Source organism: Fusarium flagelliforme, assembly GCF_020744385.1.
Source record: "Fusarium flagelliforme strain FIESC 12 MPI-CAGE-AA-0113 chromosome Unknown B0J16scaffold_6, whole genome shotgun sequence".
In the NCBI taxonomy this organism is placed as follows: domain Eukaryota; kingdom Fungi; phylum Ascomycota; class Sordariomycetes; order Hypocreales; family Nectriaceae; genus Fusarium; species Fusarium flagelliforme.
In genome coordinates, this window is record NW_025763508.1 from 419,195 (window position 1) to 431,392 (window position 12,198).

At 50.4% G+C, this 12,198-nt stretch overlaps 4 protein-coding genes across 4 annotated transcripts; 3 read left to right on the top strand and 1 right to left on the bottom strand.

Moving 5' to 3' along the window:
* Positions 1-1,466: 1,466 nt before the first annotated feature.
* B0J16DRAFT_322613 (P-loop containing nucleoside triphosphate hydrolase protein) lies at positions 1,467-4,662 on the bottom strand (the record flags this gene model as incomplete). Its single annotated transcript, XM_046125719.1, has 4 exons — positions 1,467-3,743; positions 3,789-3,857; positions 3,981-4,050; positions 4,100-4,662. 4 exons carry the CDS (start codon positions 4,660-4,662, stop codon positions 1,467-1,469), a joined length of 2,979 nt encoding a protein of 992 aa, XP_045979703.1.
* Positions 4,663-5,788: 1,126 nt separating this feature from the next.
* Positions 5,789-6,890, top strand: B0J16DRAFT_374212 (uncharacterized protein; the record flags this gene model as incomplete). The annotated part of the gene is made up of 2 exons (XM_046130593.1): positions 5,789-6,029; positions 6,079-6,890. The coding sequence occupies 2 exons, from the start codon at positions 5,789-5,791 to the stop codon at positions 6,888-6,890; spliced, it is 1,053 nt and encodes a 350-aa protein (XP_045979704.1).
* A 676-nt stretch (positions 6,891-7,566) lies between these two features.
* Positions 7,567-8,916, top strand: B0J16DRAFT_166895 (uncharacterized protein). The gene has a single exon (XM_046122329.1). The coding sequence runs from the start codon at positions 7,786-7,788 to the stop codon at positions 8,653-8,655; it is 870 nt and encodes a 289-aa protein (XP_045979705.1). The 5' UTR covers positions 7,567-7,785; the 3' UTR covers positions 8,656-8,916.
* A 2,008-nt stretch (positions 8,917-10,924) lies between these two features.
* B0J16DRAFT_346321 (uncharacterized protein) lies at positions 10,925-11,516 on the top strand. Its single transcript, XM_046128435.1, has one exon. It carries the CDS (start codon positions 11,002-11,004, stop codon positions 11,221-11,223), a length of 222 nt encoding a protein of 73 aa, XP_045979706.1. The 5' UTR covers positions 10,925-11,001; the 3' UTR covers positions 11,224-11,516.
* Positions 11,517-12,198: the final 682 nt, after the last annotated feature.

Below are 12,198 nucleotides of genomic sequence, written 5' to 3' on the forward strand. Positions count from 1 at the left end.
TCGAAGGCACTGCATCCTTATCAGTAAGGTGTCGCCATGAAGGGCACCAAGACACAGTGGTCCTAATACTCAACAAGAAGTGTTCCAAATCACTTACTAGTCGAATACTCGGCATTTCCAATGACGTCGGTCGTCTCATGAGTATGCCGTCTCAATCGGCGGTCATCCCCCAGAGTGCCACGACTGAACCAGATGCTCGACAAGAAGCGCACCAGGTCACTTGTCAGCAAAACCCCAGTGTTCTCGTCGGCCAGGTCTGTATAGTCTCAGTGGTAAGTCGAATGCGTGAGGAAGGAAGAGTTGTGAGGTGTCGCTCGTACCATTCTCGTCCGCATCGGTCGTATCGCGGGTAACTCGTCTCAATCGGCACCTGTCCCTCAAAACGTCGCGACGAATCAGCCTCAATGGCCGATCCGAGTCGTACCGAGTTGCTCGTGAGCCGAAGGCTCATCACGCCGGAGAGGTTTGGAGAGTCCCAGTGGCAGGTCAAATGCGCCGCGAAGGAAAAGTCATACCATATATTGCGTGTCAAAGACCTTGATTCCCCTCAAAATCCATCGCATCGCAGGCACGTCGTCTCGATCGGCGCTGCTTCGATTTAACTCCTTCAGCATTTCTTGAGCCCCAAAGCTCTGATGGTGTCCTTTCCCATATGCTCTCTATCTCGAGCAAGCCAGTACGCCGACCCTCACGCGGTCGCAATCTGCCAAAAGGACTTGTTTGATGGCGACGTCTTTGCTGCTCTTGCCAGTAGGGTTGATGTAGAGTTGGCGACTCAAACTCAGGCTGAGTGTAAATAATTGACGTGGTGATGGTGGAGCTTAGCCGACCATGATCGCAGCGCTTGGTCGGGTACTCGTTTGGGTGCTTGGTACTTGGCTGCTAATGTTTGCGGGCGACAGCGATGCCTTGCGGCGTGGAACAAATCGTGTGATCGCGCTCTGAAGGAAAATCAGCAGATGAGCCAAGTGTTTGATGCAATCCAGGCCTCGATGTTTGAAGATTGTTGAAAGTGGAAAATTGAAGTTGTTGATGACACAGTGAAATTCCGGGCTGCACTTTCTACCTGCTCGGCCACCACCGCGCCTTACAATTCTACTCTCGATTCGTCTGCAATTCCACTACAGACACAAACACTGGATCGCAAGCTACTAAACTCAAACATCAATTGCTATCCGAAAACCATACTGTCCAGGCTTTGTTCACCTGTTTGTTCCGTTGGTTGCACGTCCAGTGAATTGGCAAGATCAAGACGGTTCAATCTGAACATTAACACCTATCAACAGGCATTTGCTATCCGACCAGTATCTCAATTACACTTGTGTCCATTCCCATACCTCGTAGTGCTCAATGTGTCTCGTACCTATTGCCATAATCACATCGTAGCGAATCTCCCAAAACTAATCCGTCATCCTTCCATTACATTCGTAGATCAAATAGCTGCTGAACTCCCACCGATCGCTTGTTTATGGGATAGCATCTGGTTTCTTGCCTTTGCCAAAGCGGTAATGGTTCACACTCTCGTCGCCATAGACTGTCACAACGCGTCCACTACGGGGAATCAATCGGAAAACATCGTTGATCATCCCCTGGTTAAATCTTGGTAGGCCTTCCGGCAAGGCTCTTGCCGCTTTATCCTTCGTTGTTTCGATGTCTCCAAAGATCAAAAGGCTAGATCTCTGGCGTGTCAATGCAACGTTGAGACTCAGCGGGTCTGCGACAAACAAAGGTCCGGTCATCCGATCAACACACAGAGCCAGGATCACAATATGAGCTTCGCGACCTTGGAACCTGCTAAAGGTGGAAACTGTGACGTTCTTGAGCTCGTCTTCATCTCCGAATCTTCTGCCAATTGCTGCCATGTTTGCTCGGTATGGTGTCAGAACGACGATGTCTTCAGTGGGCAACTGCAGCTTGTCAATCATCTTCACGAGAAACTTTGCAATGAGATCAGCCTGTCTTAGGTTGATTCGCGAAATTCCGTCTGTTCGTTCAACACATTTACAGTCCAAGCAGTTGAAAAACACTGGCTGTGATGTGTCGACAGAAGGAATTCGATGCTCAGCCTTGAGATACTCTTCGACTTTGAGTCCAAGGCTGAAGTTGATAGGATTGCACAAAGGACTGTACTTGAAGTAAGGTTTCAGATTGTAGTAGACAGTGTTCAGAGAAAGATCGAACAGTCCTTCGGCCATTCGATGTTGAGTGTGCAGGTGGAATACGGGCCATCCGAGATGGATGAACCAAGAGAGCCACGAGATCCGGATGAACGTGGCAAAGCGATTGGTTTGGGTGGGCTTGGGTTTGGGTTTGGCATGCCCGTCGTCGGTGGAGTCGTCATTAAATCGGCCATGTCGTTTAGAAGAATCTCCATAGAGTATTTCAAAAGCGGTGGTGAGGCTTGGAGCGAGTTGCTTGGGATCGCCGATTGCAATCATAGGTCGAGGGGTGTTGCCGTACACCATCAAAGCATCCGAACAAAACATTGTGGCGGCCTCATCGAATACCACGGCTCGGGCCTCGGCGTCGTTGAAGGACCGATAGACGTTGGAGGTCGAAGTTACTGGAGTGGTCGCAACAACATTGGCGCACCTGACCACAAGCTCCATTAACTGCTTCAGAGTCTTTCGATTGTAGTGTTGGTTGCGGCGCTGGGAGGCGTCCGACTCGGAACTTTGAGCAAGTCTGACGAGGTGTTTAAACTTTGACAGGTTGGATTGGATTGAAGGCGAAGCGACGAGATTGTTCAAGTTCTGGTGAAGCTCCCATATCTCGGTGTTGTCGTCCTCGGTCAGCGGTGGTACATCCTTGGCTCCCAATGCGCGCAATGCCCACCAGCACAAGGAACGATCGAATCGCCAAGGAGATGGATTCCAAGCGGAACCCTGCTTGAATGGGTTACCGAGCAAGGCCATGATACAATTGTCGACCTCAGTGCTGAAACTGTATCCCCTGACTAGCATGAGGTGCTTGGAATCACCTTGCAGGTTGTTGGTAATTCTCCGAGCCATACCATCAATTCGGTCGAGCATGTTGTCAGTCGCCCCGTTGGATGCTGCAGCGACGTAAACCTTCTTGATGGCTTTGTTGAAGCACATGAGTATGACGATAATCGATGCAAGATGTGACTTTCCTGTTCCAGGAGGACCAGACACCAGTCCAAGGCCAAGGTGTAACTTGTTAAAATATTGCTGTACCCTTCTCTTGTCTTCCTCAAAGACATGATCAAGGCAGGCGTCTTGAACCTCGGTAGGAACGCCATCAAAAAGATCCAATGTAGAGATTTGAACATCCATGTCGCGCTTTTGTAATGACCAGATCCCTTTGCCGATGAGAAACTCATTGAAGATCATCTGTTTATCGGAAGCGCGTGGATCTGATTTCATCACCGAGGGCGTGATCTCCATACTCAAGCGATTGATGGCCATTACTCGTAGTTCCTCATTGTAAAGGCTCAGATGGCATAGAAGTATTACGGTCTCTCGTTGGGACTTTTTGTGTGTCTTCTTGTAGCTGAGATGACTGATAGGGCTGAAGTCGTTGCCAAGTCGCGTCTTTCTTGGTCGAGTCAAGAGTAGTGGAAGTCGATCTATGCAATCTACTCCCGCAAGATGGTTCGACGGAGCGAATGTGAGACTGAATGCTTCCCAGGTTACGCCTGACGATTTGAATGTCACTTCCAACATCCTCGCGTCACCCCGAAGTGCGCGACGGGCTGCACGCCAATGCGGAAACGTAAATCCCTGTCGGATGTTAGACTTGGTCCATGATGGGAAAAGGTTACTCACAGATTCTCTTGAGGGCTCTAACAAGCACACAAACTGATTGGTCTTCTCGTTGGAAGCCTCGCCGACTTTCTAAATCAGGGCTGGTATTTCCATCTCAGCAATCTCTTTCAACGCCTTGTCGAAATCCCAAACGTCTTGGACATGTATCTGGGTGAAGGCTGTATCCCGCTCATTCGCATTCTCGAAGCGCACTGTTGGTGGAAAGGTCGGACCTCTACGGTTGGGTATCTGCTGCCCATATCGCTGCACATCCCAGGTGTGACTGCGATAGACATTAGATTGAACGGGAGTAGAAGCATTCGGCTACTCACATTTCTCCAAACCCGTAGGCCTCTGGCTTTTCAGCAGTCTTGAACGATTGGACAAAATCCTGAAGCTCGTTCTCTGTTTCTAGAACAAGCAGGGTAAACCTGGTAGACTTGAGGATTTGGGACAGAGAGGCCACTCCACAGATAGGAGCATCTTGATTGATCCATGCGTCGACGGTTGCATTCATACCATGAAAGGGTGTTCCATAGCCGGTAACGTTGGGGCTGCAACTGTCGTCAAGTGCGAGAGTGAGAATCTGTGCGTATTTGAGTTCGCTATGCGTTGCAATGAGCTCAAAGTTCTTCATCTCATCGTCGGTCAGCGGTCGCATCTCCTCCTGGAACCCCTCTGGGGGAAGCTCAATCGTGACACGATGCATGTTGGAGTCTGTCAGCTCAAGGTCTGGACTGTACCATGACCAAACGCTGCGGTCAGGATCTCGGGGAAAAGAGAGCTGGATTCCCTTGCTCGTAATGTTAACGAAAACATCTCCGTTCGCTGCATCAGGTGGAATCGCTCCCGGCATCAGAAGAGCGCAATTCAGCTGACGTTGAGCGGGCGCCATGATGAGACGCGGCAGCGGCGATGATGAAGAAAGCAAAAGAGGCAGGCGCAGAAGGATTGTGAGTTGTGAAGAAAGAATGAGGGAGAGAAAGGAAAGCGGAGTAGAAAGCGGGAAGGAGATGAGTGGTACAGAGCAATTTTCGGAAGGCGGCTGCCTGCAGTGCAAGCGGCCGGCAGCGTTTCTACGTGAATCACTGACCTTAGCAAGAAATGTTTGGCCAAGTTCGCAAGCTTCTGAATAATTAGTGGAGTAAGACTTAACGAATCTGGCACAATTGATAACATTTCCAGAATCCGATATCACCTCATTGACGCGCATGAGATCCCCTGACGAATTCCATCGGAGAATACTCGCGAACTAGATCATCGTTGTGGATACAGGCGCAGGCATATGGAGCACACTTTCGAGACTTGCCAGAAGGATCTGACACTGCTCTCAGACCCCGGGGTTCGTCAAGCTGTATGAAGTCCAGCTGAACTGGACCTGTGAGTACTTGGTAGAAGTGCAACCGTGTTCGAGCACGAGAAACCGGAATACTGACCAACTCAGGTATCCGTCTTGAAGCCTCCTACCTTTCACTACGATACCACAATATCGATTCGCCGATCGCCAGAGCTCGAACAGCGAATCCATCTGAGGAATCTGGTCAGTTTGCATTCTCGTCAGCTTGTTCCAACGACTGGCCATACAAGCTTGGTACTCATATCACTAACTATTCAGCGCAGAACCGCAAACCTGACCCCCAAGAGCCAGAAAGACGAAACAACCCGATCGCCTTATTCTAGCTTCGACCAGGCCCACTGCGAATCAATCGGAGAACACAGGTTAGGAGAAAAGAAAGAAAAGGAAAAGGTGAAAAATGGCGGTAGGTCTTGGGGGAAAATACAGCCCTCGAGTGTTTGGCAGCTGGCAAACTGTTGACTGCGGCCTTGGCCTTGAGATGCCCCGCTAACCAACTGTGAATCACTGCGAGTACACACTCTTACGTAGTCGCGCTGAATCGGCTCGAATTGATTGATTGTTGCCTGGACCAGAAATCATTTACTCTACGCTTTCCTCCTCTTCAACCTTTCTCCTCAATCTCCAACCTTCCATCTCCAGCCTCAACACCATTTCGCCAGCCACGATGGCTTCCAACAAGATGAACGCTGATCCGACCAAGGTCAAACTTGAAGACGTCGCTGGCCGGCGCCAGATTATGAGATCTCACTTCGCGGATGCTGTATGGCCTGACGAGGAAGTCCTCCGCAAGAAGTACGAGAAGACGGTGAAATCATTGTGCGCAGCGCTTCATCGCCACGGTCTGCTGAAGGTCGGTCAAGTGTACTTCGAGTACACAATTGATTTCAACATCTGGCGCGATGCCTGTAAGTATCTCCAACGACAAGCTAATGAACTATGCTAACAGATATTTAGTCAAGACCGCCACAGCCGTTGGGCTTGCTGTCCCCGACTGGCCCTGGCCAAGAAGACCCCCGGCCGGGGACGAGAGCCTAGGCATCTCTTCCGCCTACCATGAGTGGCGGCAGACAAACGGCCACGATCTCCCTGGGGACGTGGTTCCTCTCTCGGCGGATGAACTGGCGTTGCGGCTGCAGGAGGCCGTTGACAAGGATCCCCGTCTGGCTGGTATGGCCCAGATCAGCGTTGAAACCACAGAGAATGGGAAGGCCAACCTCGATTCAACCAACGCCAATTTCGATCAAGAAGTCGCCACCACGAGGGCCGACAACGCTGAGAAGCGCAAGACTCCCATTTTCTGCGCTAATGAGCCTGAAGATCTCATCTGCCCCGACTCCGGTGATCTTCTCGTTCAGTCCGCCCACAAGGCCAACAAAGACAAACCCGTGGAGCAAATTCAGTTCTCTTCCCACCATTTGCGCCTCAAAGTCTGGCACAATCTCATGGGCCATGGCCCTTACAAGACACCTATCGTCGGACCCTTTGAGGTCGCTCTCCCACCATCGCTTGATTTTCATGGGCTGGTATGGGTTGAGGATGGTAAGATCTACAAGGAGCTATGCTCGATGGTCCACGATTTCCTCACGGTCGGCTGGCTTGTCAATGACGGGCGCCCTGTTTCTCTGGTGGTTGGCTTCAAGGCTAGCCACGAAGAGCATGCCAGCAACCACAGGAATTGCCATGACCTGGTAACGCTTTGGGCGATTGCCTCACCTGGGTCTCTGGTCTTAACGACGGATCCAGCTTTACCCTGCTGGAGAGTCTGACCATGTCCAATTGGCGAAGAATCGCTGCCGTTCGTGATGCCGACTTTCCCTGACACACTAAGTCTCACCAGTGAGGTGAACTCTGATTCTGTCAAGTAGCAGACGCTGAATCGCGATAACGAGGAGGAGGTATCGACGTCTTAAGTGTTGGCCATCCACATCTAGCAGCGCGGGTCTGATGTGTCTTATGTTATGGGAGTATGGGTTCTCTGAGAGGAAAGTAACGAGCTATTGGGTGGGTTACTGTCAACCTAGGTCTGGGTTTGGTGGCTAAGCGCAATGAATGCGCTGAACAGGTTTTGGGTCATGTAATGGCAGGATAGCCTTGTCTGCTCTATGTTCAAGGGGAGACACATAGCGGCTTCCAAGTAGAGTCAGTCGATATGAAGGTGAGTTGATAATAAGAAGTTTGTCTTCCATGATGTTAGCAGTCTGGCATAAAGTGTCCAAATAGTTGACTCGGACTCTTGACGGCGAGTCCTTCTAAGACCATGACAAAGAGCTCCTCGGCTTTTGACCTCACAAATTCAGATGGCACCAATAACGGAATACTGAATTAGACAACATGAAGGAGTCTTGCTTGTCATGAATGTCCACTATCCCGTTTTATGTGATGTAAAGACGTGACTGTTATTTGACTGGCAACTCGACAAGACGGAACATTGTATCTCAATGACGGACAACAGGTTTCATTGAACAGTGCTTTATCTACTACTCGTGTACAAAGGCCTGGCAATATGTAAGGGTATTGTTCGATGCAATGATGTTCCGATGATGTGAAGTTGCCAACAATACTGATTGACTCGGGTTTCCGAACATACGATACCCTGCCAGACGATATCGTAGCATGAGTTCCGCCGTTCCTTTGTCGTAAAAAAATGTTCATATCAGTAAAATGTTGGCAACTTCTATCAGTGCCAAGCAGGTGACAACAGTATTCCCGGGCGGCTGGTTTTTAAGACGGGAGCTGTTTTGTCTCCACACCCTCGACTGGCAATCCTTTGACCATTTCTCTCGCAACACCACTCTCGACCGCACAACGCTCTCACAAAGATTAATCTCTTCTTCTTCTAATATTCAATCATACGCGACCACGAAATTCAGTACGCCATCATCCCAGCGCCGACAAACGCCCGCAATGTCCGAAACTACCGCCGCTCAACGAGAGGTCATGCGCCTAGAGGTGCAGTTTGAAGAGTCGACGCAACGTCGACAGACGACCCGGGACCGGCTTGAGATCATCCAGAGAGATTTGCGGGCTGCCGAAAGGCAGCTCGAAATGGACGACCAGCAGGTGGAAATCGATTCACTTAAGCTTGAAGCTGCGCGCGCTGAAGCTCGTTTCGAAGAGCTGAGACGGTCGGCAAACGAACCAGCGCCTTCAGCCACGGTTACTGCTGAAGGTACGGCTACGACTGAAGCCGTAGGTGGTCTATCCAGGGATGGCCATCACGATCGCCATCACCTTGACCAGAATTCCGCTCGCGTTGCCATGGATGGCCAAGGTTCCCGACGCTCCTCTACCAACACTGTTGGTATGAGTGGGCATGGAACCTATGGTGGGGTATCCAGACCCCCTACTGGACGTTATAGGTACTATACGACTCCAGGCCGAGTGTTTGGGTCCACCAACAGAGCGGAAGACTTGGAGGAAGTCTGGCAGCGAGCCACCCAAGACCTTGGGACGGATGAGTTGGAGGTTGTACTTCAGGCCTGGGATGCTGACGGCAATGCTATCGGTGACAAGGTGGTAAAGCGCTACTGAGACGCCCCTGGGAATACCATCTAAAGAGGTCCGATAGCGTCCCGACTAGCATGTAACCGCAAATCTTGGCATGGTGGCAGATCATGTAATGTGAGTCATGCCTCTTTAATAAGACACCATAGTAACAGATTGAGTTCTCCATCCACCCGACGGAAGCCCGTTTCCATGGCAGGATCAAGGCAAGACAAAATTGATGGTCGAACGGTTAATTTGTTGGTCAATGGAACTCGGGAATATTCCCATTAAACGGGATTAATACAGACTATGAATACTACACTGGGTTGTTCTCTCTCAATTGATAATACACTACTCAAATGAAGTGATTCAATCTGAGGTCATGGCGACCAGTATCAAATGCGAAACAAGTTTACTGTTCTACCACTGCGATGTGATTTGACGTTTACAAAGTTGGACAAGGCACATTTCTTCTGCTCGAGACTGTCACCGTCTTTGCTCGACTTTTTGCCTCTTTGATGCTGCTTACATCCAAGCTTCTAATTAGAGAGTCGGACACATCGAAGCACGACCAAGTCACTGACACTTATAAACCTGCATAAAAAACATCGCTACCATACAGTGAAGAAGTGAGTATCACTTAGATACAGAAACGTTCCAAAGACAGTTCATCGTCCGAAGCTATACCAGCTATGAGAAATTGTATTACTTGATACGGCCCAATCCACGCTTCAGGAGCTCAACCACGCCAAGTTGTTCCAACTTACTCGGGCAGCTTGATGTCTCCTATTGTAGCATAGCTATAAGGGGCGCTGCGATGGGGAGGACTTCGTTCAACTGACACGTTGACTATGAAAGGAGGATATGGGACTCGAGGCTGTTGAATTTGTTGTCGAACTTTTGGGACATCTACCATGCTGTTGGAGTTCTGGGCGAGGGAAGTTTTGCGGGTGACAGTGATCGTTTTCGGAGTGTCTGCTTCATCTCTATGAAATGTTAGTTATCCATTCATGGCTAAGACTAACTCGACGATTGTCGGTATAATTTAACGTCAAATTAATTCACTTGGGTAGTGCAATACCAATTCAGAGTGTGGACCTGTGTTTCATTTCCCGTCTGTATTATCCCATTTAATGCGAATAGTTTTGAGCTTCCTCAATGATCAAATCAACCGTCCAACAAGATTGCATAGCGTTTACCCTCCCATGGAATCCTGGTTTTCGAAATCGGTCTTCATGTCGCGAGTGGCTTCAATATCAATGGTGCTTAAGACGGAGGCGCTCGATGTCGTGGGAGGTACTTTGCGTCGCCGAGGTTAGGGACCCTCCAAGGTTAGTTGCTAACCTCCTCCATCCTGTCTGCGGTAACCCGTGCTTGAGGGACATTGACGTTTGTGGCGCTGGGGTCCACCGCCTCGTCAGCTCGGGGTCCGGGGATATCGAGGATCATCCTGGATGCTGGAGGATTTCGATCCTCCGAGTCACTGTACAAGACAGTCCTCTCCCAATGCTTTTGTGCAGCGAGGGCGCGGACACTTTCTGGGAAAGCCCGAATCGTCTGGGCATACCAGAGTGAACCGGTTTCACGTATGGCCTGGTGCGCGGCTTCTGTGGCGTCTTGGGGGTTGCTGCTGATTGTAGTAGTACCAACCCGACTGCAGGAGACATCATTCATGCCACCACCAGCGGTTGACGTGGCCGAAGCCTGGACCCCATTGACGGTACTCTGCCAGGCAGATTGAGCGGCAAGGAGGCGGGCGGCGAATGAGAGGTTGTCATTCCTCTGGTTCCTATGGACTCCTCCATGGGACCCTCTGCCGCTGTTTCCACGACCACGACTATAGCCACGACCGCGAATATTGCCACGGCCACGGCTGTAGCCTACAGAGCCAGGGCCAGACAACCCGGCGGTTCGCGTTTCATGGCGAGCAGCGGCAGACGAGGCAGGAGCAGGAGCAGCACCGCTAGATCTGTTCAGGGGTCCGAAGGCCGATCGAGGGACAGATACTGGGACAGATTCGGAGGCTGAAGAATCAGGAGGAAATGCGACACGGCCGAAGGTGTTCTGTGCTTCGAGGCTCAATTCAGGGACAAAGATTGAGACTGAGCGATAGGTGCCATGGCCGTCGAATGCAGAAGCGGGAGGAACAGGAGCAGACGCTCGACCTGGTGCTGGTGCTGGTGCTGGTGCTGGTGCTGGTGCTGGTGCTGGTGCTGGTGCTGGTGCTGGTGCTGGTGCTGGTGCTGGTGCTGGTGCTGGTGCTGGTGCTGGTGCTGGTGCTGGTGCTGGTGCTGGTGCTGGTGCTGGTGCTGGTGCTGGTGCTGGTGCTGGTGCTGGTGCTGGTGCTGGTGCTGGTGCTGGTGCTGGTGCTGGTGCTGGTGCTGGAGTTGGATGAAGGGAATCCGTTTGTGGAACCGGATCCATATTGGCGCTTGCCCAGTTCTCACCTTGTGCGTCCATTGCGATTGTCAGTGTTGTGTAAACTGTAGGAAGTTGGTGTTGTTGTTGGCAAGGGCTTTTCAGCAGGATGAAACGCGAAATGGGCGATGTTGTGGAATAATTTTCTTTGTGGTTACTCGTGACAAGGTCGGCACTTGCGGAAGATTGGATTGACGAATGGCTACCAGCCCTTTGCACTGACAGCTGTATATTCAGAAAGTCGGCACAGAAAACCACCATTAGGCTCCCATTTAGTAAGCAAAGATGACATTTTTATTGATGTATCTTTAAAACCTGGGTGGAGGTCTTGACGCTGTCGGTATGACATACTGAATGCAAAGTTGTATCATTTTGTAATCGAGAGAGGCAATTTATGACATACTGAAGAGCACCAAACAGGGTTCAAATCGACTTCAATTTCATCGAACGCAATGTAAGAACCTGGGAGTACCATAGTTAAAACACTGGCAGTTTTGCAGTTTTGTTCTGGGTAGAATACAAAGCATGTTCAGCGATCAATTTTTCGCTTCAATGGGAGGATATAGACGTTGCAAGCAACTCTTCACTCCATACAAGTAGCTCTATGATCCATCACTGGCTCTTCATATGTAACTTGGGTAATCGCAATGCTCACAGACGTGGAAGTCATCATGCTGGCTGAATGACACAGGTTGAAGGATTGATGTTGACAGGCAGGTAGGATCCTCAACGCCTTAAGCACTGGCTCACCTGGCTTTCCCTTTTCCAAGGGCCATGAATATCGTGGGAGAAAACAAGGCTCCTATGAAGACGATGTTGACCAGTGAGCAAGGACGTCATGGCCGCCAACAAACGCCCCAGTTCTGGGTCAGCGACCGATTCAGAGTTTGCTGAGACTATGGCTCTTATAGAGGAGGGCCTCCGGATTCATGATGCGGCGATTGCGCAGGAGACATCCGATGACAATGGACCTGAGGACAAGACTTCATCGTAAGTTAGACGGTGGTTTTGGTTGTACGTACTGAATGATATGAGAGCGTGCTTACAATTGACATTGCATCTGATACTACTTGTAGGAGCCTGGGTATGTCATTGACATGCTACGAAAATCACTGGAAGCTTCATTCTGTGGGGATATAACGATATCGGGCAATCACATCTTCATTTCAC

Coding starts and splice junctions, on each gene's coding strand:
- B0J16DRAFT_166895 (XM_046122329.1), top strand. CDS start 7,786: ATGTTGGCAACTTCTATCAGTGCCAAGCAGGTGACAACAGTATTCCCG.
- B0J16DRAFT_346321 (XM_046128435.1), top strand. CDS start 11,002: ATGAAGGGAATCCGTTTGTGGAACCGGATCCATATTGGCGCTTGCCCA.